This window comes from Micropterus salmoides, unplaced genomic scaffold, assembly GCF_014851395.1.
Source record: "Micropterus salmoides isolate LMB-PRFRI ecotype aquatic unplaced genomic scaffold, ASM1485139v1 Ms_hic_scaffold_20, whole genome shotgun sequence".
NCBI lineage: Eukaryota > Metazoa > Chordata > Actinopteri > Centrarchiformes > Centrarchidae > Micropterus > Micropterus salmoides.
In genome coordinates, this window is record NW_024041151.1 from 4,882,565 (window position 1) to 4,907,911 (window position 25,347).

The window sequence follows — 25,347 nt, forward strand, 5'->3', positions numbered from 1 at the left end:
TTAACATTTCTTGGAACATTTTTAACAAATGCTTTCTAAAAGTGATGGGGACAAAATCAGCCATTTCAAAATGTGTTGGGGACGTGTCCCCAGCGTCCTCAGTGCAAATGACACCTATGGCTGCCAGCCAATGTCAGGACAGCCGAGTCGCTCACCAGCAAGAGACTCAAGACTGGACACTGCACAGCGCCCCCCTCCATTTTTCACTTCCTTCTGACAAATGTACTTATTGTCAATTCAAACTGGAGTCTGATATGGGCAGCATTTAAAAAAAAATAATGTTCATGCGCAATGACTGCAAAGGCAGAGTGCGTGCAGGTAGGCTTGTAAGTCAACCAATCAATGAAATGTGCGATCCCCTGCGCATTTAATATATAGATTGCAGGGCTGTCAAACGATAAATTTTTTCTTAATCGCGATTAATTGCTGAATTTCAATAGTTGCATGTCTTATTACATGATTAAAATTCTATTATTATTATTATATTATTATTGTCTCATCAACAATTATAACAATTCTTACCAGTGTATCGTGATTAGAAATCAAATTAATGCAAAGAAAGTTAGTTTATGAACTTGACTTTTAGATTTATTTGATTATTTCAAATCAAAAGATGAGACTGAGGTAAAACAATCAATGTCTTAAATAAAGTCTTCCTTAAGCTCGCTTTTCATTTCAATTCTATATCAAAAGTGCATGCACAAAATGTACACACATTATTATAAAGTGCATAACAAACAAAATACTCCATTGCTACATTATTTTTTAGTTCAGTTGAAACCAATGAGGCAGCACTTGCTTTAAGTAGGCGTGCAACAATTGTCTCCCACGACGACAATATATATAACTTAATAGTGCTTTGCCTGCGTCCACTAGCATCAGTGATTCTGTACTAGCTGCATGCTTAGCTCGTTGATGGTAACGTTAGCTTAAGCTCGAAGTGCTTCGTTGATATTTTAATTCCATTTCACACAAGGTGCATACTGCTTTTGACTTGTCAACGTAGCCGTCTGGGAGTTCCTTAAACTAAAACTCGCCATTCAGGACTGTGTTGTTGTTCATCTCCATGGCTGCGGCAGGAAGTAGGAAGTGTCTGTGGCAGTATGACAACAAGTAAGGGTGCATCGAAGGGCCAAAATAGTAACAGCCAAAGATCTTTTTAGCAAAGATTCTTTGCACCAGTGACAGTGTAAAACAAGAATATTTGACACATGCAATTAACATAATTAAAACGCGTTATGAACGGTCCTTAATCTCATCACGATTAACGCGTTAATGTTGACGGCCCTAATAGGTTGCTGTCCCGGATGTAGATCAGGCAGCTGATTCAGAACGCTGCTGCTCGAGACCTCAGTTCTGGGGTCTTTACACTGTCTGTCAGAGAACTGACTTTAACATACTGCTGCTGGTTTATAAATCACTGAATGGTTTAGGGCCAAAAAACATATTTGATCTACGTTACGAACCATCCAGGTTGTCTGGGATCAGGTCTACTTTCTGTCCCCAGAGTCAAATCTAACAAAGGACAGCGTCAAATCTAACCAGCGTTCAGTTTTTATGCTCCGCATATGTGGAACAAACTCCCAGAAACTACAGGTCTGTTGAAACTGTCAGTTCTTTTAAATTAAGTCTGAAGACTTTTCTTTTTACCATTGCCTTTAATTAAATCAAATTTAAGGCTGTAGATTAATATCTTACACTGCACTGTAACTTTTACCTCGTTTTTATTTTCTATTTGTATTTTTTTGTATTTTTTATTGACTTATAATGTTTTTATGTTTTGTGTAAAGCCCTTTGAATTGCCTTGTTGATGAAATGTGCTATACAAGTAAACCTGCCTTGCCTTGCCTAAAGACAATTCCAACAAACTGAAATACATTACCTACCTGTGGACACACTGACTGTCTGACTGTCTGTCCTCCTGCAGGGAGTTCCTCGGTCAGGGCTGGATGAAGGTCGACAAGACAGAGAGGACTCCGTACATCATGAAGACCAGCCAGCACTTTAATGATGTGAGAATAAACAGAGAGCCGTGCATTGCTGTCTGCCACACACGGCAATGTCACTACATGTTACATCAGGGCTGCCCACATAATGCAGCCTAATCCAAGACCCCTGCATTGAATTAGACCTGAATTGATTCATCGATTATTCGATTGACAGAAAATTATTCAAGGTAATGTGTCATATTACAGCACGGGGTTGCACAGTGAAATGTAAGTTTTAGCGTCATCATGCTACACACAGAACATACAGTTTAAAAATAGAGTTAATTTCACACATATATATATATGTTACAGAAAGTAAAACTTCTGTAGTGCATTTTGTGAATGCACTGCGTCTGGGGGAACGTGAAGCAGCACTCACAAGATGAGATGTTTACAATATATTTATATTAAACTCAACATCTACTGCTTTGATAATTGATTAATCAACAAATATGTCAAAATTTCACTGGTTTCAGTTTTTCAGTTGTGACTATGTGATGCTTGTGTTTGTCATATATGATAATCAATAGAACATCTGTGGACTGTTGAATATGTTTTGGGAAATTGTTCGGGCATTCAAAATCTTTTTATTTTTTTTTTAAAGATCATTCTAACATTTAATATACGAAAGGATTAATCTATTTAATCAAATAATAATCAGGAGATAATTCAACCACAAAAGTAATTGTTAGGTGCAGCCCAACATGAAATCCTACCTTCATGGAGGTTATAATGTTCAGTTATTGTTGTTGTTTTAGAGACATGTTGATGATCATTACCAGGTATCGAACTGCAGCTGCAAGTGCTGTGGCGAATAAATACCAACTTTAATACTAATACAAGAAAAACTGTGTTAAAAGATGGATGGTAAATGGAGTAAATTATTGGCATTCTTTTAGGTAGTAGTTGGGTAGTTTAATCTCTTAAATCTATACATCATATTGAAAGTTTATCAAATATTTTGATTGTAATATCATTATCTGCAAAGTGACGTGTACCTATAGATGTCAAACAAATGTAGCTGAGGGGGGGAGGTCTCACATTTAGTGATTTTAAGTAAATGATAATGATTTTTTTTATCCATTCGGTCGATAACATTTGTCCCATTTTAACCCCATTCAAGTTAGCAGACGGCTAAACTGAAAGTTGGCCGGCACGCTCAGCGGAAGTCAATACAGTCAAACGTAGAAACTCCACCGCCAACTAGCGTTTTGGCGGTGTAACGACTCAATGCACAAGTATAAATGCTCACAAAGGTGTGAGGACATGTAGCGTAGACTATAGTATAAATTGGCCTTAAATGTTAGAAACAAGCCCCAAAGTAACATAAAAAAGTTATACTCAGTCATAGGTTGTCTGCCCTGATTGATATAAATAGGGTGGACATAATATCAGAAGCACCTCTCAGGATAAATCACTAAAAACTCCAGCAGTGTAGGATATTGGCTGACACTCGTCAGTAACGTAGAAGCCTCTCCCTCGTCCCCTCACCACAGATGAGTAACCTGGTGGCGTCTCAGATAATGACCCACACTGATGTGGGCTCCAGGGCCAGCTCCATAGAAAAGTGGCTTGCAGTGGCTGATATCTGTCGCTGCCTCAACAACTACAACGGCGTGCTGGAGATCACGTCTGCGCTCAACCGCAGCGCCATCTACAGGCTGAAGAAGACCTGGGCAAAAGTCTGCAAACAGGTTGGAATCCATTCATTCAACATGTTACGTTACACGCTGCACACAAACCTATAATGAGTTTCCTTTGTGTCTTTTGTAGACGAAGGCGCTCATGGACAGGCTGCAGAAGACGGTGTCATCAGAAGGGAGGTTCAAGAATCTCCGAGAGACGCTGAAAAAGTTATTACTGATAATTAAACAGTTATTTATGGTGGTAAATGATTAAATCCAGTTGTTAAATACTGTCTAATGTGTGTGTGTGTGTGTTTGTGTGTGTAGCTGTAACCCTCCATGCGTCCCATACCTGGGCATGTACCTCACTGACCTGGCTTTCATTGAGGAGGGAACACCCAACTTCACGGAGGAGGGGCTGGTGAACTTCTCCAAGATGAGGATGGTAAAGATCTACACAATCCTCATAAAAACCCAATTGACTCTAAACCTCTCCCCTGAACTAAAGTCTTTTCAAAAACACAACAACAAAAGAGTTCTCAAGGTTATTCACCAGATTGTTTCTGTATTTTTAAACCTGGGCCCTATTTTTCACATATGTTGGTGTTGCAATGACTAGTAGGTACAGAAAGTTTTGAATCCGTGCTGTAGATTTTTCAGCTGAACCGTCAGCAGTGGCTGCAACATAGTCCTTCGTGTGATTGCGTCCGTCAAAATGTCGTCCACAAAGAGCGCTTCTTTTTGCCAGGCTCAGACTGTTATACCAGGTATCTGACAACATCAGGGAAAACGAGGGAGGGACTCCCAGTGAAAGTCTCTCATAAGGACAAGTCTCACTCTGAAAACGCGTGAGAGGAAAGTTGTTGAAGGAAGACGCCAGTGGAAACGTAGAGGAGAAGCTAGCAACGTTACTCCAACACAACAACTCTGACTCACATTTCCACTGTCGTCTTCCTGCTACTAACTAACTCGACACACAACTCTTTTTTTCTGTCAACATGGACCGTCACTTCCTGACTTTTTGTCTTTAGCCTCAGTCTTTTAGTCTTTTTTTAAGATCATTCTAACATTTAATATACGAAAGGATTAATCTATTTAATCAAATAATAATCAGGAAATAATTAAACCACAAAAGTTATTGTTAGGTGCAGCCCAACATTAAATCCTACCTTCATGGATGTTAAAATGTTCAGTCATCGACTGTACGTTTAGGACTGATTTTACAGGATTCCTGGTTTAAAACAAGTCAACTAGAGACGGCATTTTCTACTCAGTAGAGCTAAAGTTAGTTTAATTAGCCAGCTAGCTAGCTATACCAGCAACGCCACCAAACACAGTAGCAACACGTCCACAGACAGCAGTTGGTAAGCACATTGTGTATGAAATTTTTTATGAGACACAGATGCACAGAAGTGCTAATAAACAGTATAAACTACAGCTTTCATTAACTGTTGATACTCAGAGCAGCCATCTTGGATCACTTCCCATGTCAAATGGAGCGCACTATTATATTATATCCTCACTTGAACAAGCTGTCTATTAACTCTGTCTCTGCTGTCTCAGATTTCTCATATCATCCGGGAGATTCGTCAGTTCCAGCAGTCACCTTACAGGATAGAGCACCAGCCCAAGGTGTGTCTAATGAAATGCACTCTACCGCCTTTTATATGAACACAGTGGAACTATTTTTTTAACACAAAATATTCTGTCTGCTCTGTCCTCCCCCTTCCAGGTGACCCAATTTCTCCTGGATAAGACACTAGTGATGGATGAAGATACCCTCTATGAGCTTTCGCTGAAGATCGAACCCAGAGTACCACCTGGCTAAGACATGATAAAGCTGTTTTCCATCTTACAAACTCAGTCATGAGCTAACACAACTTGAGATTCTTTCTTAAAAAAGCAGGGGTTGTTAATAAAACACCACCAGTTATTGTGCTTAGGAAACTCAGGAGAAAATGTGCCTTGTTGTATAATAACCGACATATATGTATATTTAATTAACATTTAACACACACAACTCTGCCATACAATCCTACAGTTATGACTGTAGAAAAAACATGTTAGCCACTGAACATGGCACTAACTAGAAAGTAACCACGTTGTAAATACCAAACTATCTGCCTCTATAGTCTTGCACATAAACATTGTCAGACGAGTTTTACATTATTCGTTTGATGATGGCACAGAATATATAAAGAGAACTTGGAGGATGGAAAAAAGATAAAGCAGTAATAATGGATATTTTGGGGGGCCACTTGGGGACAGCAAAGCGGGATCTAAACCCAACACTGACATGTTATCGCAAACATTGCTTATTTAAACATCGAGCAAACATTAGCATTCCTCTGGAGTTGTGTTTCTGGCCATCTAATAACCCAAATATTCACTCTGTTTTTACAGCTTTTCAGTAAAAACCAGCTGAAAGATGCTAAATTGGATGATAATCCTCTGTGGCTTTGTTTCTACAAGTGACACCCATTGTATTGTATAAAATTGAGCATTTAGCAGCTAAAAAAAACAGATATTTCCCCTCAGGAGCTGGTGGGGACCAAAAACAGAGCTAAAAGGAGTGTGAATATTTGATTAAAATCGATTGTAAACACGACTCTAAATTAATTGCTTCTTTTGTGTTGGATTAGTAAATTGGCATCTTTACACAATATGTTAGTTTGTAATAATGTTTTAATGAGTTTGTTTGTCTCGGTGGCCAAAAAATCAATTATTGCTGCTTTGAAAAAATTTTTTTTGGACCTAAAGGCTTAAATGAAATACAAAGAGTAATTTCAGAGCGCGACACTCTGAAAATGTGTTTATTGTTTTAAAGCTGCTTCTTTTGTAATGATGTGTGTATCAGGGAAAAAGTATTTGTGAGTGTCCCAGCGGGGGTCACATGACAACTCTGAAACTGCCTCACAGGCCAGCTCTTGCTTTGGGGATTTGGCAGATATAACGCGATTTTGTCCCAAGGACATCTTCAATCAGGAAGTAAAGTATCTTAAAGCCCCTATCATATTAGTTTATACTGATCTTTAGTACAATGAAACAAATGACTACAAACCAATTTAAAAACTGTAAACCTGAAACATTTGGGGCTCCTGGGGGTCTAATCCTCCAGGGGAGTTGCCCACTTTAAGGAGTGCAGCTGGAGTACAGTTTAAAATGGACCTTAATACCTACCTTGGTGACTCGACACGAGATGTTGGCCCAGGTCAACATTTTTATATCTTTACTCTGTTAACACTACAGGTTTATGATGTTAGAGCAAAAAAAAAGTAAAAATCTTTGTAGTTTCTCACATTCCAAATCTGAAAATATGGTAATCTCAAATTTAAGATCTAACAAAAGCATTTTCCGCTGCAAATCATGTCGTTTCAGTCATTTTATACACAAAATGTTCCGATTTTGAAATATCTGCTTCTTTTATTAATTTATTTTTTTGAAGAGAGCGGGACTAACGGGTGTCAAACATGCTACAAAACTCTACAGTTAAATTTCTTTTACATGTTTCATATCATCTATTATTATTATTATTATTATTAGTTCCTTGTAAATGTCATCAATTAATTAATCATATTCATATTTTAAGCCTTGTTGTCTATATTAGTAATCAACCTGTTTTCATCCCAGGGTGTCACATATGGACACTTGGCGTCGCATTTTAAAATTAATCCTTGTGTCGCTTTCCTTGCGGGGGTTTTATCGCTGGACAACTGCTGAGTGTTCACACACAACGCGATAACCACGAATAAACACAACACGTGATTACTACAGTTGTTTGAACATTTTTCCGTGATTAAATTGCGATAAATTGATAAAACTGATGCTGAAATAAATACAACATGATGCAGATTTGTTTGACATATGAATTCATGCTTTGTCAGGTCTGTCAACGAGACAGCAGAGCAACAACTTCTAAAATGTTTGTTTTCTGAATGGAGTTCAGATCGATCAGGGCTATGCTAACTTGTTCACAGTAAATTACAACGATAGCTGGAGTAAAGTTAGACACACATTTTCTGAACTCACCATGTAGTTCAACCTCCTCACTTTCTTTTCTCCAAGTAATGTCCAGTTTTGTCCTGTTTTTATATAAATATGAAGTATTAGTCCAACTGAGCTCTGCCCACCGACGCTAACAACAACAGTGGAACCGGATGTGCACGGAAGCTGCTGAGACGCTCCAGTGAAGATAAATCAAAGCTGTAATCCCAAAAACTAAAAGGCAATTTAATAAAACCAGTTAACTCTGAGCTCCTCCCTCGAGTACACAGCGTAGTTTTCAGAGCGTAATCCAGCCCGACTACGGGTGTTTATTTGTCCAAAAGCTGCAGCGCTGCTCCGGGCCTTTTCTCCTACATCTAGTTTAGCAGCTCTTCGTCGGCCAGCGGCGTTTTACTCCCCGCTCTGCCTGGCACTCTCCAGAGAACGCTCTGAAGCAGTCAGTGACGTCCAGACAATCTCAACGCCATCGCAACATTTCTCGCTCAAGTTGAAAAATTTGACCTCGTGGGGCTCCGCGGTCAAGTTTGCGCGAATAAATATGCGACGTCTGGTTAGACTTTCAAAATAAAACTAGTGGTTAACGTTGTGAAAAGTCGCAATTTGATTAGGTTTAGGCACCAAATCTACTTGGTTAACTTAGGTTTAGGTAAAACATCACGGTTTGGGTTAAAATAACTACGTAACTTAACTAAAAAGAATTGATGTTCACACAGGAAACGAACACCAGCCTCCTGGGCTAGTTTCTAGCCCACCCATCCACCCCAAGCACCTCCTTACTCTAACTTTCTATTATTTATACAAAGCCTACTTTTAGCGGTGAACAATGATGTTAAAGGCTGCCATGTGCGTTGGTACCAGACCGCGAAGGACGTGACAAAGAGTAGGTGTTTGACGCACTGGGAATGAGAACGGGCTGTAGTAAAATAGCGATATCTTTGCATTTTTGATTTGTAAAGAATGTCAATAGATTCTAAACTTGTTTAAGCATGAATATAGCATGACGTCCCCTCTGTCCTCGTTCTTGTAGTTGACTGTAACAGAGTTTTATTCATTTATTTTCGGCACATTCCTGATGTCAGGTATCTTCAAACGCTTAAATACGTTAGTATATATTACCCTTGCTTTCTTACATTACTATATTCTTTCAAATTCCAGTTTTGCTGTTGTATTTTTCCATGCATTCCTCTCTGTAATGTACAGATATTTACACACAATAAAAGCAAGAAAGTGTCAATTGTAATGCAGTTACAAATTGTTCTTAAGGCGGCCAGAGTAAGATAACGGTTGGCCCCGAGTGCGCAATGCACATGCAAATAGTAAATTCAGAAAACCTATTCACCACTTTAATAACTCTTTCTCTATAAAGCATTGTGAAACACGCTAAAAGAACAACCAAATACAGAAATGCAGCGTAAATACAGAAGCATGATACTAATAATAAAAACACAAGCAACACTAGAGAAACGCTGCTAACAGAACTGTTACATAAGACGAAGAAGAAGGGACACTAAACTCTTGTTTAACATGTGGTGTTATCATGATCCGTGGAGTTACTGAAATCTGCAACCAGTGATTTGAACGTAGAGAAGACTAATGCTAGTTGTCCCACATATTTGTATATTAATTATCAGAATGTACAATTGAATTGCCGTACCACTGATAAATTGTCAGTAACTCCATGAGCCGTAAACAATTGCAAAAACTTGCGTGTCAAGTGTGTTCATCAGTTTTTAGCAGCCCCTTGGAAACTTCTGCAGCGTTTTTTTTTTTTATTTGCTTTTGTGTTCTGTATTTAATTGTGTGGTCGGTATTTGCAACACGTAGCTTTGTGTCTTGTATGTGAAAATGTTTACGTCATTACTATTTGCATGTGTTTTCTTAAGTTGCTGTGTGTAGAGCTTTCAGGGTCAGAGTGTGTGAGATGTATAGTAGGAAGAGATTGACTGTGTGTGGGGGGGGGGGCTTTATTTAATATATATAAAAAAACAGAATTCCACTATATTGTGGGGTCCAACAGCTTTACAGCCCCACAAGTTTAAAGGCTTTTTTGAGGGTTTTGGTTTTAGGATTTAGGGTAGAATTAAGGTTAGTGTTAGGGTAATGGTAAAGGTTAGGTATAGTTGTAATGAGTAAGATTAGAGTGAGGAGCTAGGAAGAGCATTTTATCAATGAGATTTCCCCATGGGGATAGAGGGAAAAAAACGTGTGTGTGTGTGTGTGTGGCTGCAGCTGAAAATATCAAGGTCAAACTGGACAGCAATATGGGGCCCTTGGTGGTCACGGTTAATCACGGCTCAACATGAGCGGTCTGTGCTGTTGTAGCTCATGCTGGTGGCCCTCCATTGGTTTATAAGGGTCTGTTTCTGAACTAATGATTGGCCTCCAGTTTATAATCCCACATGAGGGGGTGGAGCCCCCTGTGAGACCAGAGTGGAAGGCTCTTAAACCAGAGACCTTCAGAAAGAAGGCAGAGCAGCTTTTCTACAGGTACAGTACCTTTCTTTCTTGTTTCTCTTGCAGCAAGACTCCATTCATTTCCACTACTTGTACTTTCATGTCAAGCTTGTAAAATTATTTGCAGAGCCTGAATTAAAGATGGCGATAGAGCGTGTTTTGGCATGCCTTTGACATTTAAAGTTAATCAGGGGTTAACCTGTGAGTGAATATTTCAAAAGTCAAAATGTTTTGATAGGAAAGTGGATGGGAGGAAGAGGCAGGACGCTGAACTGATTCTGCAAAGAGTGAGGACAGAGAGAAAGAGAAAAGATTAGGAGTATTGAGATTTTAACTAGAATTTGAGCTTTGCAGGCAAAAATCTTTGTATGGCAGCTTTTTGGTGCCCTTTGCAATTATTAATATACATCTTTCCTAAATGTTTTATTTGCGATACTGTATGCACTGTTAACTCTGCTGTGTCCTCTGGAGAGGACGAAGCCCCTCGTACCTCCTGCACGTACTCACTCAGAGTTAAAAGGTCACACTAGTCAGGGGAGGGGAGGCTGATCCCAGGTCTGTAGTGGTTTAGGTGTAATCCTGATCATATGATCCACAGTGTCAGTTAGCAGTGGAGGCCAGAGCACAGGAGGCCCTGAATGTCTATTGATAATTATTTCTGGGGTGGCGATGTCACAGTGGATAAGAAACATGCCTTTGTTGTGAGAGAGCCCGGTTCAATTCCCGCCGTGACCCATCCACCAACGTGTCCCTGAGCAAGACATTTAACCCCTAGTTGCTCCAGAAGTGTGCGACCTCTGACATATATAGCTAAAAGCATCAGCTAAATGAATAAATAAATATAAATATTTTTAGTCTACACTTGACCTTTCTTTCTGAGCACATTCTTGCATTTCCATCCTGTCGCTTCAACTCCTGTCCTGATTTCTATCCTTATATCTCTGCTGTTCCATGTTCTTTACCTGCCTGTTTCCATCCCTCTGTCCTGCTGACTGGGCCTCATGGGGCTCTGGTTCTTGTGAACAGATCAAAATGTCACTGCGTTGTGAGCCAGAGATGTTTCTTGGCACTGGGTCCTGGCAGCACAACTGTCCTACTCTGATCTATAAATAATATAACCACGGAAGCAAAGCGTTCACATTCATGAACCTCCACAGACTGAGAGGGAGAGAAATCCTCTGACTTACTGGGTGAATGTTACTCCGCAGTTATCATTTCACTGCAGTGTTATAGCTGCAACAATTAAATCATTCGCCAACTATTTTGATAATTAATTAATAGTTCCCTGATTTCAGCTTCTTAAATTTACATTTATTAATTTAGCTGACACTTTTATCCAAAGCGACTTATAATTGCTATATACTATGTCAGAGGTCGCACGCCTCTGGAGCAACTAGGGGTTAAGTGGAGTTGAACCTGGGCACCAAAGGCATGTGTCATTTCCACTGATCCATCACCACCAAGTACTGCTCCAGACACTGATGCTTAACCAATTAAGCATAGAAATTTTCTTCAGTTTAGTATTGGAGTCAACGTGCCGTGACCAGGATTTGATCCCTCAACCTTTGAATCTGAAGGGCAAGCCCTTAACCACTGTGCTACTGAGATGCACGTAAATGTGAATATTTCCTGTTTTTTTTTACTCCTTTATGACTAACTTTATGAGTAAACTGAATATCTTTGAGTTGAGACATTAAAGGTGTTATTTTGGGCTTTGGGAAACCATGATCGACATTTTTCACCACTCTGAGATTATAGACCAAACAGCTAATCTAATAATCAAGAAAATAATCAACAGACTAATTCACAATGAAAATAAGCGTGAAATGCAGCCCTAATGCAGTGAAGCAGAGTGACCGGCCATATTTCCTTCTGATAAGGATTAACGGGAGAACTGACGTCCTTCCCTCTATTTTAAGACACCGTCTCGTGCACACTACCCACCCTCTGTGAAGGACAAGCTAGAATATGACCTTCCAGTCACAACAGGTTCAATAAGAGGTTTTAATTAAGGTTTTTTTTTTAAATCCATCTTCATGGACATTTAGAGAATATCAACATAAATCATACTTTTGCCAAACTGACAACTACAAACTGTGATTTTCTTCCTGAGCATTAGATCTTTCTCAAGTCGTTCTGTGAGCTTAAGACATTAGTGGACATATGAAACCTGCCATCCTGTGGGCGATAATGCTAAGAGGCTAAGAGCATCTGCCACGGCCCCTCCTCCTCTAAGCTCGTTACTGTATTAAACAAAAAACCTTGGTGGGAGGGGGTTCGTCAAAGCAGCAAATGAGAGGCAGTGTTTTCATTTTGTGCACAAATACAGTTCATTCAGAGAATTTTTAAGGAATTGAACATTTAATGCAGTTTTGGTTGAAAAAGGCTCTGCTGTCTGATGCGGGATTCTGCTGGAAGAACTAATCCCCCTTTAAAGAGGTGGTATTCTGCTTTTAGGCTTTTCCCTCTCCTTTATTGAGGTTATATATCTTTTTTGTGCATGTAATAGGTTTGCAAAGTGACAAAGCCCAAAGTCCAGCCCACTCAATCACATCCTCAATACAACTCTATGGGGAAAGCCCATAACAGTAAAGATGGTGGTTATCACGCCCCTCCCTCTAGACAGCCAATCGTCTGCTTTTGACAGCCAAAGCGGGAATCATATTTCAGCCAATCATTTGGTTCCACTGACGTAAGGGTCCATTATTCTTCTACTGCACATGCGCGCAAGTGGTGACGCATGCGTAGCAGAAGTACACCCGGTAGGGAAAAACGCCTGCAAGTCATGCCGAGTGGCATGAGGACTTTGGCAGCACACAGCTCTCCTCTCCCTTCCAAACACTAGCTAGTCAGTGCACATAAAGTTGTTACTGTGATGTAGAGACAGAGCTCAGTTAAAACTTGAAGAACTTGATGAAAGATCCTTTTGTTACAGATTAATAACTCTGAAACTCTTGCTCCAGTCCATGTTGCCAAGCTGGTCGGCATCATGTAGCCTACAGCTGAACCGAAGCAGTGTTTACCGGCTTCTCGCTGACCCGCCCTTCTCTGCTTCTGATTGGCTAGTAGTCCTTAACTAGGAACTGCACATGTTCAACTCCCAACAAAGATCATTTCAAGACAAGATGTATCACTCCATAGATAAAACAAAGCCTTCAACACAGGGTGGAAAGAGGAGCTGCAGCAATGTGCAGTATGACAAAAAGGAAATATGGTGTTTCTTGAAAACTAAACCATGTAAACCTGTTCTGGTACAACCCCTTCGAACCTGAAAATGAGCATAATACCACCTCTTTAAAGCATCAGTCGGTAACAACTGAACATACAATGCAAATCCTTCCATGTCTCTCTCTGCTGCTTGTATCTCTCCGCTAAGCCCCACCCACCAAACCCACAAGAAGGAGCCAGTTGACCTGGGAAACCTAAGGCCGAGAGCGTGACCCCGTGAAAGAGAGTGTCCCGGCGAAATCCATCTGCACAACTCTAGAAAATTGTTCCAGAAAATACTTTTACTGGCGAGCTAATCTCTAACATGCTAGGCATCCGAGAACATGCTGGTGCTAACACAGCTAAGAAGCTACAATAGCTTTCTCCATGTTGGACTCTCCGGCTCTCCATGTTGAAGGATGGTGCAAATCAAAATGTGAATCCACTGAGCGTGTCAGGTTGTACTGGCGGCACCGTACACCTGCATGAATATGATTGGACGAGATTAGCTGTCTGATAGCTGCACAGGGGTGAATAGGCCACTGATTATGATGCATGAGTGAAACAGCTAACGCTAGTCAGCTAATGTAGGTGAACACAAGGTTTTACAAATACACTGTCCCTCACCAACTGTCTATCTGTTTTTTCTCGTAGCTAATTTGCTACTGACAAAGAGTTAGAGAAAGATGGCGGGCTCTTTCACGCGTCTGATATCTGGCCGCAAGACGGCGGTGCTGTTGGCCAGCTTGGGAGCGGGAACGATAGCGACCGGCTTCTTGCTGAGCGAAAACAGCTCCCTGGCTGCTGAGGCGAAGAAGAAGCTCTATCCTCCCAGGTAAGACAGGTCAACACCACAGATGCAGCACGGAGGTGTTCAAAAAGGGGTCCACTCTCAGGATGGATGACCTTGTGAGTCCGAGCTCTATGATCAACTGTCTTAACAACACGGAAACTGACCACGTGTTTCACAGCGCTTGCACATTTCAGAACAATAAATCCTTGGTTTGTTTCCACAACAGAAGCAACGGAGTCAGTAGAGTCACTTGGACAGTTTATTCATAGCATGTAAAGGTGAAAAGTACCAAAACTGCACAGCACCAATAAACACATTTCAAGGATCAGTGTGTGAGCATGTGGACTGAGTTAGTCTGAGAGCATGAAAGAGCACAGGAGGTCACAGCAGCGTCACCAACGCTCAGGTTTCATCTGTGTTACCTTTGACTCTCTCTCTCTCTCTTCTCTCTCTCCTCTCTCTCTCTCTTTCTCTCTCTCTCTCTCTCTCTCTCTCTCTCTCTCTCTCTCTTCTCTCTCTCTCTCTCTCTCCTCTCTCTCTCTCTCTTCTCTCTATCTCTCTCTCTCTCTCTCTCTCTCTCTCTCTCTCTCTCTCTCTCTCTCCTCTCTCTCTCTCCCTCTCTCTCTCTCTCTCTCTCTCTCTCTCTCTCTCTCTCTCTCTTCTCTCTCTATCTCTCTTCTTCTCTCTCTCTCTCTCTCTCTCTCTCTCTCTCTCTCTCTCTCTCTCTCTCTCTCCTCTCTCTCTCTCTCTCTCTCTCTCTCTCTCTATCTCTCTCCTCTCTTCTCTCTCTCTCCTCTCTCTCTCTATCTCTCTCTCTCTCTCCTCTCTCTCTCTCTCTCTCTCTTCTCTCTCTCTCTCTCTCTCTCTCTCTCTCTCTCTCTCCCTTTTGTCTTTTGCACTATTTTTCTCAGGATTAACACTCACAAGCTTCTAATTAAAGCCGAGTATGAAACGTGCAAGGCTCTATTGAAACTGAAGGAATTATTTTTTTTCTTGCTTGCTTGCTTTTTCTTTTTTATGCGAAGTACACTCAATTTTGCACACAATTCCGGCAGGGCGAAAAATTCCGTAATTTATGGGATTTGTGCATGGGCGTGACAAAATGAATCGCTAGCGTCCCGTACAGCGCAGCCCCCAGACAAAGTTTGACCTACGTGTACGAAATTTCTGTGGTACGTGCAACCAGTCCAGACGTACAAAAAAGCCTCTTTGAGCAATGCCCAACACCCAACAGGAAGTCTGCATTTTTGGATTAAATGATCATTTTTGGCAATTTACACACTCTGTACTTTAACAAACTCCTCCTAGGGAATTAGTCCGATCGACTTCATATTATCGCTGTGCAGTCTAAACCCACTGACGATTATTACTGACGACCAGTTTGCCCGTGGCGTGTTGTCAAATCGATGATTCGCTATGAAACAGGAAGTTGTTATAACTTCAGTCTGCATGCTCACATCTGCACCAAATTTGGGATGCATTACAAGAGTCCCGCCCTGAACACATCCACATGCCAATATTCACTCAGAGTCATGTCTGTTTGCTAACAGGTTCACCTTCAACTTTATATGTTTAATTTTGCATTTGAAGTTTGTTGCACAGCGATGCCCCCCTAGTGGTCAACAAAATAATAAATACAGCTTTAAAGGCACACAAATCTGAATTTGAGACATGACTTGACTCAAAAGCCAAAACAATTTGTAAACGTAAAATCCAACCAAAATAAAAAGTAAAACAAAAGTAAAAACAACTCTGCTTAATAAAAACTTTAAAATCTTTCAAATGTAGCGCTGACTTCCCGGACCTGAGGAAACACAACAACTGCATGGCCTCGGCTTTGACTCCGGCCATTTATGCCAAACTGAGGGACAAGGTCACCCCCAACAACTGGACCCTAGACCAGTGCATCCAAACTGGAGTTGACAACCCCGGACACCCTTTCATCAAGACGGTGGGCTGTGTGGCTGGTGACGAGGAGAGCTACGAGGTAAGGGAGGTCAAAGGTAGACACAGTTTGTGTCTAAATGTCTCAAAACTCACTCTGTCTTCTTAAATAAAATAAACAATTTTGATTTGGGTCAATGGTTGTCATTTCTGCAGGGACACGTGCCCCCCTCACTTTTACAGTTTCAGTTTAATTTACTTGTTAAAATACCTCTGAGCTGTGTCCTCTGACTGTCCCAGCTGAATCTAAATGAGAGAAGATCTGAGTTCATAAAAATGCTTGTGTATGTTGCCTTCACTTATAACCGTGGCTCAAGGGTAATGAGCTTAATGAGCATCTTAGTGGAGGTCGTTGGGACTCATAAGGGAAGACTAAAAACTGGGGCTTAGAAAAAGTCCCTTCACCTCATGTGTGTGTGTTTTTAAAAAAACAAAACATTTAAGCTTTGTTTTATTTACCTGTAATATTCTCAGAAACAAACCTGGAATCGAAAATCTATCAAAAGCAGTTACAATGCAAAAACACATTATCTACCATGGGAGATCTCTACAACCGAGTATTAGAGCCACATCATTTTTTTATTAATGATGCATTTCAAAAATAAAGTCAACAGCATGAGAATAAAGTCAAAATGACGAAAATAAAGTTGAAATAAAATTTCGAGAATAAAGTCAAAATAATTTACTCAGTAACTTCATTCTGATCATGGTGACTTTAATCTCGACATTTCCACTTAATTCTCGACACTTTATCTCAAACTTCAGCTTTACTCTCATCATGTTAAATGCATCATAAATAAAAATCTTCGTCCTCAATTTTTTCCCCTTAATGTGGCCCTAACACACCTTTGTAGGTCTCGATAAATGAAGTTAAACATGATTTTAAGTATAGGTTCAAACAAATTTTTTTTATCTTGAAAAGAACAGGGTTGGAATTGTCGCCCTCCTTGCTCATAAAACCAAACCTACAACCTTGACTCTGTCTAATGTTCCCTCCAGGTGTTTGCTGAACTCTTCGACCCCGTCATCAAAGACAGGCACAACGGCTACGACCCCAGAACCATGACACATCCCACCGACCTGGATGCCTCCAAGGTGTTGACACCGTAACGCCCCATCACTGCATGACCCCTCCATCAATCTCCCTACATGTGTAAAACAATATTTTCTGTCTTGCCTGTATCCTTACCCCCATTCCTCCTCAACCTCCAGATAACCAGCGGCATGTTTGATGAGAATTACGTCCTGTCGTCCCGTGTCCGGACCGGCCGCAGCATCCGCGGGCTGAGCCTCCCCCCGGCCTGTTCGAGGGCTGAGCGTCGCGAGGTGGAGCGGGTGGTTGTGACGGCCCTGGCCGGTCTGAAGGGAGACCTGGCTGGACGCTACTACAGCCTGGGAGACATGACGGAGAAGGAGCAGCAGCAGCAGCTCATTGATGTGAGCCTTGTCTTGCCTTATACAAACCTAGAAAATCCTTTGATAAATCATGTTTGTTGACTCAAAGTCATAATTGGGGGATTTTAAACGTTCCTTAAAGCTCTTGCAGTCATTAGTATCAGCTACACCCAGGATTACATAAAGGTCCTGTTTCCACATTGTTTGCCCCACATTTAAGTTGATGGTGGTGCTTTTTTGGGTTATTTTTATATAAAATGATTTTATAAACGGCCTTTAAAATGTAATCTCTCAAGCTTCAAGCTCTTTTGTCTTGTGACCATAGAGCCCTCCTTTTTGCCCCGTGGGACCTTCTTTCAGAAAGAATATGTACGGTAGTCAACAGTGAGACACTTATTTATTAAGTTATGTTTTTATCCTGTTTGAATTGTGCCCTGAATTACACACATGGTGTTTGTCAATTTAAAAGTTAATTTAAGTCAAGAAAGTCGTAGTTTGTCGTAAAACAGTGTTTAGTTTTGTGTGAAATCGCAAAGTGAACTACATCTGTCGTCTTGCACAATATACGTCACCCACATGTTTTGTGTAATGCTAAGCTAACATTCATCGCTTGCTTGCTACTAGCTAGGTAGCTTAGCTATGTCCCACGTATAGATGTTTTTCACCTGATGTGTTTAATCCAACGACTCCTGGTCCTCTAATCACAGCATCTACACATGGAAGCTTTTTAACATTAGCTTCAGTAACATTAGTTTCAGAAACGTTTGCGTCAGTGACATTAGCTTTAGTCATTGAAATAAACAGTTATGATGTCACATGCACGACTTTTTGGGTTTGTGGGGGTTTTTTTCACTTCAACTGCAAACAGACACAAACTGTGACTTTCTTGACTTTCAGAATTATCTTTTAAATTGACAAACATCATTTGTGTAATTCAGGGCACAATTCAAACAGGATCAAAACATTTTTTGTTCTCTTGCAGTTGACTACTGTACATATTTTTTCCAAAATAAGGTCCCCTGGTGGTTTAAGGGGAGGGACTAGTACATAAAGATGGACAACATGACAGCCAGATCTGTGACATGGGCCAAACTGAAAAATCTTGGTACACATTAAATACATTTTTTATTTCAGGTTTAATAAAACATGTTGGCATCTTTAATTTGGAGGCCCACTCGGTTTACCAGTGGACTGCACTCTCTGGACTTTATCAAAAGTACAATGCTTAACTGCTGGACCTCTTAGGACATAAAGGATAAATATTTTAGGCCAGTGAGTTCCCAAATTCAAGCACATACACCTCTTGTTATCTATGGACGCGTACCAATCAGTCACATAGCTAAAGTAGGTTCACTTTTATTGACCACTCTGTTCTGATTATTTCCTGCTGCACTACACAAGGATCACTTCCTATTTGACAAGCCTGTGTCTCCATTACTCACCTCGGCCTTCATGGCCCGAGACTGGCCTGACGCCAGGGGGATCTGGTAAGGCCAACCCAGTTTAGTGAAATCCCATCCCAGTGCTGTTAGTGCTGCAAGTAATGAAAGAAAGTGCAATTTAATGCATTTCCATCTTGAAAGACCAACACCTTCTCCTATACTAGAGTCCTCCCTAAGCTTTATTCTGTTCTCTCCACCTCAGGAGGAATATGCAGTAGTTTTTTCAGTCCTTCTACTCCTTCTTTAACATCCTCCTACCTCTTCTTTCTCCTTTTACCTGTCTCTACTTTCCTTTTCACCTCCCACCTATAGGACCACTTCTTGTTTGACAAGCCTGTATCTCCATTGTTGACATGTGCCTTTATGGGCAGAGACTGGCCAGACGCCAGGGGCATCTGGTAGGGGTATATTCAGCTCTCATGCATGTCTGCTGTGTGACCATTTAGACTTTAACCTCCAGACTAGGGTTGGGTACCGTTTCAGTTTTATTGATTCTGATTTTATTATTATTATATCTTATTGAATATTGGGAGAGCACGACACGTTCTTCAGATTCACGCCGTGTTGAAGTAAACGCTTCGTCATGTTGGAGCTGCTTCCTCCCTCGCACCAAACCTCCTTACTGCTGGTGTTGCATTTTGCTCTGTCGTTCTCCTTCTTAGTGAAGCTAAGCTGGACCATGGTCCAGGAATGGAAACAGAAGGTAACAAATATTGTGCTGTTAGGTCGGGAACCGATAAGCAGAATCCAAATGCGCAGTTCTTAATGAATCCACAGCTCTCGGAAATTTGGTAATGGCCCCAACTTGGAACCGGTTCACAATACCCAACCCTACACCAACTTCCAAACTCTACAGTCCACATCATGATCTATGTGAGTGATTAAACGTGTAGTTGTTGATTTTTTTTTTTTACCTGGGGCTATATGAAGTACTGATACACAGTCAGTGCATATCCCCTGTTTGGAGAAGCACAGAGTTGTACAGAAAGCTAAGCAATGTCCTGTTGTGGGCAGGGTCAGGAGCAAAACGTTTTTAGCCACCTAAAAGAAGGCCCACCCACAAAAATCAGTGTACACTGTATTTGGAATATTTTCAGCGCTTTACCGTCAGACAGCCATTTCTTTGGAACTATATTTTCTCAACTAAGTGCAACTTAGCTGCGCAGTGTATAAAGGAAATAAATGTTTAACTGTAGGCTGCGTACTTAAAGAAATTCTAAATAAAGCATAGCATACATGACTACTCATAGATTTTTTTTTTTGAGTGGGCTTTCTTTTAGGTGGATAAATTACGTTTTTCTGCTGACCCTGTCCGCAGCTTAGCTTGCGTTGAACTCTCGGCTTCTCCAAACTGGGGACAAGCTGATTGCCATCTACTGCAGGTAATACAACAACTGCATATAAGTATCTCGTACAGCCCCACTTCAAAAATCCTGAGCTAGCCCTTTAATTTTTAAATATCTTTCTACATCCTGTGAAGCTCAATAAAAAGCATTCATTTATTGCCCTGCTTTTTGACGCATTTTGGTTTTTAAAAAAAAATACTTTCCAGGGGCTTAACCAGAACCAGACAGGAAATTGTTTTTGTGTTTTCTGTTTGGTGTGTATTGTTGCTTACAAAAGCATGTGTCTCTCACATACACTGTGGCACAAATTAATTCTGCAGCATCTACGAAATCAGGTCCTTCATGAGCATGAGTCATCTCCGATAATGAAAAGAGTGTTTTACCTGGAGAGCTCTTTATTTACCTCCTTCGGCTGGTTCTGCTCAGGCACAACAATGAGAAGACCTTCCTGATCTGGGTGAATGAGGAGGACCACACCAGAGTCATCTCCATGGAGAAGGGAGGCAACATGAAGAGAGTGTTCGAGAGATTCTGCCGTGGACTCAAACAGGTAAAGTGGAGTCTGTGAAATAAGCACAAATATAATGCAGGAACAGAGCCGTCTGATGATTTACAGAGCCAATAACAGCTTTTTGGCCACGTTAGCCACTGTGTTGCTTTAGACAGTCAGTGTTGTTCTGTCAGTCCACCACTTTGATCCAGTCTAAAATATCTTAACGACTATTTGATGGACTGCTATGAAATGACACTCATGGTTCCCAGAGGATGAATCCTGCTGACTTTTGGGATCCCCCCCTTTTTCTCTAGCACCATCATGAGGATGCCTTTTTTGTTTTTTAGTAAAATATTTTTTATTTTACTATTGGAGGGATTGCCAGGATTTTTGATGCAGACACCATGTTCCCCTGAAGATGAACTATAAATACTTTAGTGACCATCAAGTCAACACTTTGGTTCATCCTCCCATCAATCTCAGCTGTAGGCCTACTTTGTGTTTAGTGCTTTTAGCAAATTTTAGCATGCTAGCATTCATTACGCCTTTATCCAAAGTGAAATAAAATTGTCATATATGTCACACTCCTCTGCACTAACTAATTAATGGCTCAATAAATCATCAACTTGATTAAGATGTTGAACATGGTAAACATCTGCAAAGATCCTCACTCATCCAGGTCAAATTAATTCAAGTAAGGTTAAAATCAAGGGCAACCGGACTTGATTGAAGATGTTTTGCCTCTCATCCAACAGGCTTTTTCGAAATGCATTCAAGTATCTTCAACGAAGTTCAGTTGCCCTTGATTTTAACCTTCCTTGGATAACGAGGTAAAACTGCTAAACATCAGCATCGGAGCACGTTAGCATGGTGACATTTCAAAGAGCTGCTAGCTGCCGTAGACTCTTAAGAGTACGTCCACATAAAGCCGGCTAACTATCTTTTTCTCTCTGTGTAAATCTCAAAGGGGACCTATTTTTCATATTTTCTGGCATTTCTGTAATGTTACAATGTCAGATGTTCATGTTAAACATGACCAAGACTGCTGGCCACGCCCACACATTAACATGCAGCCCCTGTCACGATCGTGGTGTGGAGGCAGGTTGGAGGACCCAAACGCAGGACACAGAGTGGAGCAGGTATAGTTCAACAAGGGGTTTTAATAAACAAACAAAAGCGAGCACACTTACAGGTGAGTGGCTGAATAACAGAAATCCAAAATCCAAAAGTACAGGGAGACGAGACGAGACGAGACAAGCAAGGCTGGTTACAGGCAGAGAGTACACACACGACAGACTGGGGGGTAACATGAACAATGACCGGACAAGGACAAGACAGAAACACCAGGTATATATACACAGGGACTAACGAGCAGGGCGGGAGCAACACAGGTGACAGACATAAGACTAACGAGGCAGAGAGAGAGAGCAGAGGAAAACAGAGAGACTAGACATGACAAGCAGACTATATAACAGATACTGGACACAAGACAGGACAGAACCCAAAACTCAACATACCAAGGCAGATACCAAACTCAAAAGTAAACACAAAGGATGGCCAACCGGCAGAGCGTGACAGCCCCATCCCTGTGGCAACCTGCTAAACACATAAGACATTGGCCAATCAGAAGACAGTAGGATTTAATGGGGGGGGCTTAAAGAGGTGGTATTATGCTCATTTTCAGGTTCAAAATCTTATATGAGGCACATTTAGCTTTCTCACACTCTGAAAGGGAAGCTGCTGGACTACAAACGAGCTGTTTTCAGGCAGTTCAGAGCAGAGTTTTCTGTGGGAGATGGGAACTCCCTTTGGGCTGGACTTTGGGCTTTTTCACTTTGCAAACCTGTTACATGCACAAAAAAATGTATATAACTCAATAAAGGAGAGGGAAAAAAACAAAAAGCATAATACCACCTCTTTAAAGAGACAGGATCATCTATCTACAGCTTGTTTCAGACAGAGGCTGAAATGAAGGCCTACATGAAGAGCCAGTATAAGATTTCTTTTTTACTTTGAATCATGTAAAGCTGCCATAGAGGAGTCACAGAACTACAATATAGGGCTGGAAATGCAGTATAATAGGTCTCGGGATAAACAAAAGCTTTTATAGAACGGTGACTTAAGCCACACCACTGAGGGTTGGGGTAATGTGTGACAGTTAAGAAGACAACCTTCAGTCGCCTCTAACTTTTTCTGTGGTTGTTAATTTTTTATGTCAATCTAGCTGAATGCACAGCAGAACAAAGAGTCTTGGGAATGACTGCTGGTGAACATGTATTGTTCATAGGCCACGGCTAAATTACTATTTCATACTCATTCGGCTGTCTGACAACGATGAGAACAACTATATCGTTTATCGGTTCATTTTAAAATCGGGTTTGCAAAAAATACGTATTTCTCACTTGACAGCAACAAACAGACAAGGTCAAGTCTTATCATGTGACGTCCGATAGGTGGAGCATCTGATCCAGGAGAGAGGCTGGGAATTCATGTGGAATAAGCGTCTGGGCTACATCCTCACATGTCCCTCCAACCTGGGCACCGGCCTCAGGGCGGGCGTGCACGTACGCCTGCCAAACCTCAGCAAGGTAACACACTCATTCAGATGGACACAAAATCTTCCTCAGCAGATGAAGTTTGCCCATTTGTTCTGTGAAATTGTTGATGAAAAAATGTCTAGTGATATTCTATATTGTTCTTTTTGTCAACAAATCCCATGAAAAGACCAAAACCAACACTGAATGAATCGACTAACTAGTATTGTGTATCTGTGTATCCAAAGACTGATACATCAAATTTGTATTTTATTAAAAAAACTATTAAACCCAGTATTAAAATCAGTGAGCTTCACTGCTGCGTTGGTAAACAAATTCCTCCAAATGCACTGTTTTATATTCATGCTGTTTTATCTTCAACAGTAACCAGTAGGCTTGGGGTGGAGTGCTACGGACATGTTTGGGAAATGAACAGACATATTGTGAAACAAACATAAACACATGATGGTTTTGGTCTTTTCATTAGTCGACAAAACATAGAATATCTACAGCTTTATCCTTTATACTATATCTGCTGAGATAAGACTGATTTGTCAGCAAGTGTTTTAAAGATCAATAACGAATTTTCTATCTCAACTGTAGCCCTAAAAAGATTACAGGATGCAGTAATGTACACTCTTAAACTAATGTGTATTGAAAGTCAAATCACTATTAACGTTTGCATGTGTGCTCTTGGAAATAAGTGGCAAAAACTGCAGTCACAGGAAGTTACAAATGATTAAAAATCACTCCGCAGGACGCACGTTTCTCCAAAATCCTCGACAACCTGCGGCTGCAGAAGAGAGGCACAGGAGGAGTGGACACGGCTGCTACCGGAGACACCTTTGACATTTCCAACAACGACCGTCTGGGCAAATCTGAGGTGAGGATCTTACTGCCTTAAAAAAACATTGTGTTTTAGTTCTCGCTGATAGATTGATTTTGTTCACTTTAATAAGCATCTACAGTTTATAACTTCATTTCATAGTTTCAACACATCGCATCAAGCACACCAGTGGCTTTAGATCATAAAAAGCCACACTGAGCGACTATTTTGCTGCAGAAATGAACTGCGATGTGTGTTTTCAGGTGGAGCTGGTCCAGCTGCTGATCGATGGGGTCAACTACCTGATTGAGTGTGAGAAGAAGCTGGAGAAGGGACAGGACATCAAAGTGCCGTCTCCCATTGCACAGTTTAGGAAATAAAAGCTGGACTCATCGTACCATGAGGAGGGCGGTGCTCTGCTCGGCGTTCCCTTCCAAACTGAGCCTGCGGAGAACCTCAGAGCAACGTCTGTCCACTGCTACAGAGGAGGCTGTTTCTTTACTCCTCCTACACAGATTACAAATCTTCAGGGTTTAACCTAATCTTAAACATGATCTGCAGTTCAGGAAGTTCTACCTCGAGTGAAGGTCTGCACTGTAACCCTGACTTCAATAAAACTGTATTTAATACTTTGTCTGTGCTGCAGTTTTCATTTTACAAATCCCACTCTAACAAGACATTTTCTGACCTTTTTGTTAAATGTTTTTACTAATTTAAAAACATTTGGAGAACAAAGTTAAACAGACGCTGTTGCAGCATCATAGGACTTTTAATGAAATTCTGAAACACTCCTTTGTCCAGAATGCAATGTATTTATTTACAGTACAGCTGTATATTTAGTTTTATTGATTCGTGGAGCCGGGCTTGCATGTTGCCTTTCTGCCCGCACTAAAGATCTTTCATTTATTTTTATTTTATTTCACTTCCTTTGCTGTATTTTCCTCATCACTGTTTCACATGACCACTCTTTATTTAAGGACTGCACTCCATTTCGCGGCATTTCTGGTGAGAGGAGTTTATTTTACTCTTTAGCTCTTATGCAGTGTCCATGTTAGTTTATCTGAGCACACATCTACCTTTCCTTCTTCCTTTGAGATGGACATGTGAAACTAAGTTGACTTTAGGTTCTAATCTTTTGTTTGAACAGTCCTTGGCCATGTGTCCATCTCACCCCCTTCTAAATGCAACCTTAAGTTTTGCAGAAAATAAACTTTAAGATTGAAGTTTTCCTGGCATATTCAATGCATTCTGATGCTCATGACACTAAACTCCTGAAGCTCCTAATTTACACTGCC

At 40.9% G+C, this 25,347-nt stretch overlaps 2 protein-coding genes and 1 long non-coding RNA gene across 4 annotated transcripts in view; 2 read left to right on the forward strand and 1 right to left on the reverse strand.

Annotated features, from left to right (window-relative positions):
- Positions 1-7,548, forward strand: part of rasgrf2a (Ras protein-specific guanine nucleotide-releasing factor 2a) — a 42,447-nt gene extending 34,899 nt beyond the window's left edge. For both annotated transcript variants that reach the window (XM_038733883.1, XM_038733884.1), the window contains exons 23-28: positions 1,928-2,012; positions 3,485-3,682; positions 3,762-3,841; positions 3,941-4,058; positions 5,177-5,245; positions 5,346-7,548. In XM_038733883.1, coding sequence (XP_038589811.1) covers positions 1,928-2,012; positions 3,485-3,682; positions 3,762-3,841; positions 3,941-4,058; positions 5,177-5,245; positions 5,346-5,441 — 646 coding nt within the window. In that variant the 3' untranslated portion in view covers positions 5,442-7,548. The remainder of the gene's footprint in view (positions 1-1,927; positions 2,013-3,484; positions 3,683-3,761; positions 3,842-3,940; positions 4,059-5,176; positions 5,246-5,345) is intronic.
- Positions 1,945-17,267, reverse strand: LOC119914534. The gene is made up of 3 exons (XR_005446788.1): positions 17,206-17,267; positions 3,731-3,833; positions 1,945-2,002 (listed from the first exon to the last, which is right to left on the reverse strand). It is a non-coding gene; the product is annotated as an uncharacterized LOC119914534 (long non-coding RNA).
- ckmt2a (creatine kinase, mitochondrial 2a (sarcomeric)) lies at positions 10,024-24,504 on the forward strand. The gene is made up of 10 exons (XM_038733885.1): positions 10,024-10,105; positions 13,934-14,114; positions 15,861-16,059; positions 17,016-17,111; positions 17,229-17,453; positions 19,166-19,251; positions 20,626-20,749; positions 23,146-23,280; positions 23,984-24,109; positions 24,316-24,504. The coding sequence occupies exons 2-10, from the start codon at positions 13,966-13,968 to the stop codon at positions 24,430-24,432; spliced, it is 1,257 nt and encodes a 418-aa protein (XP_038589813.1). The 5' UTR covers positions 10,024-10,105; positions 13,934-13,965; the 3' UTR covers positions 24,433-24,504.
- The last annotated feature ends 843 nt before the right edge of the window (positions 24,505-25,347 follow it).

Excerpts from the sequence above, each read along its gene's own strand:
- ckmt2a (XM_038733885.1), top strand. The coding sequence starts at position 13,966 with ATGGCGGGCTCTTTCACGCGTCTGATATCTGGCCGCAAGACGGCGGTG. Across the intron at positions 23,281-23,983 it reads GCCTGCCAAACCTCAGCAAG|GACGCACGTTTCTCCAAAAT; the intron begins GTAACACACTCA and ends ATCACTCCGCAG. Across the intron at positions 24,110-24,315 it reads ACCGTCTGGGCAAATCTGAG|GTGGAGCTGGTCCAGCTGCT; the intron begins GTGAGGATCTTA and ends GTGTGTTTTCAG.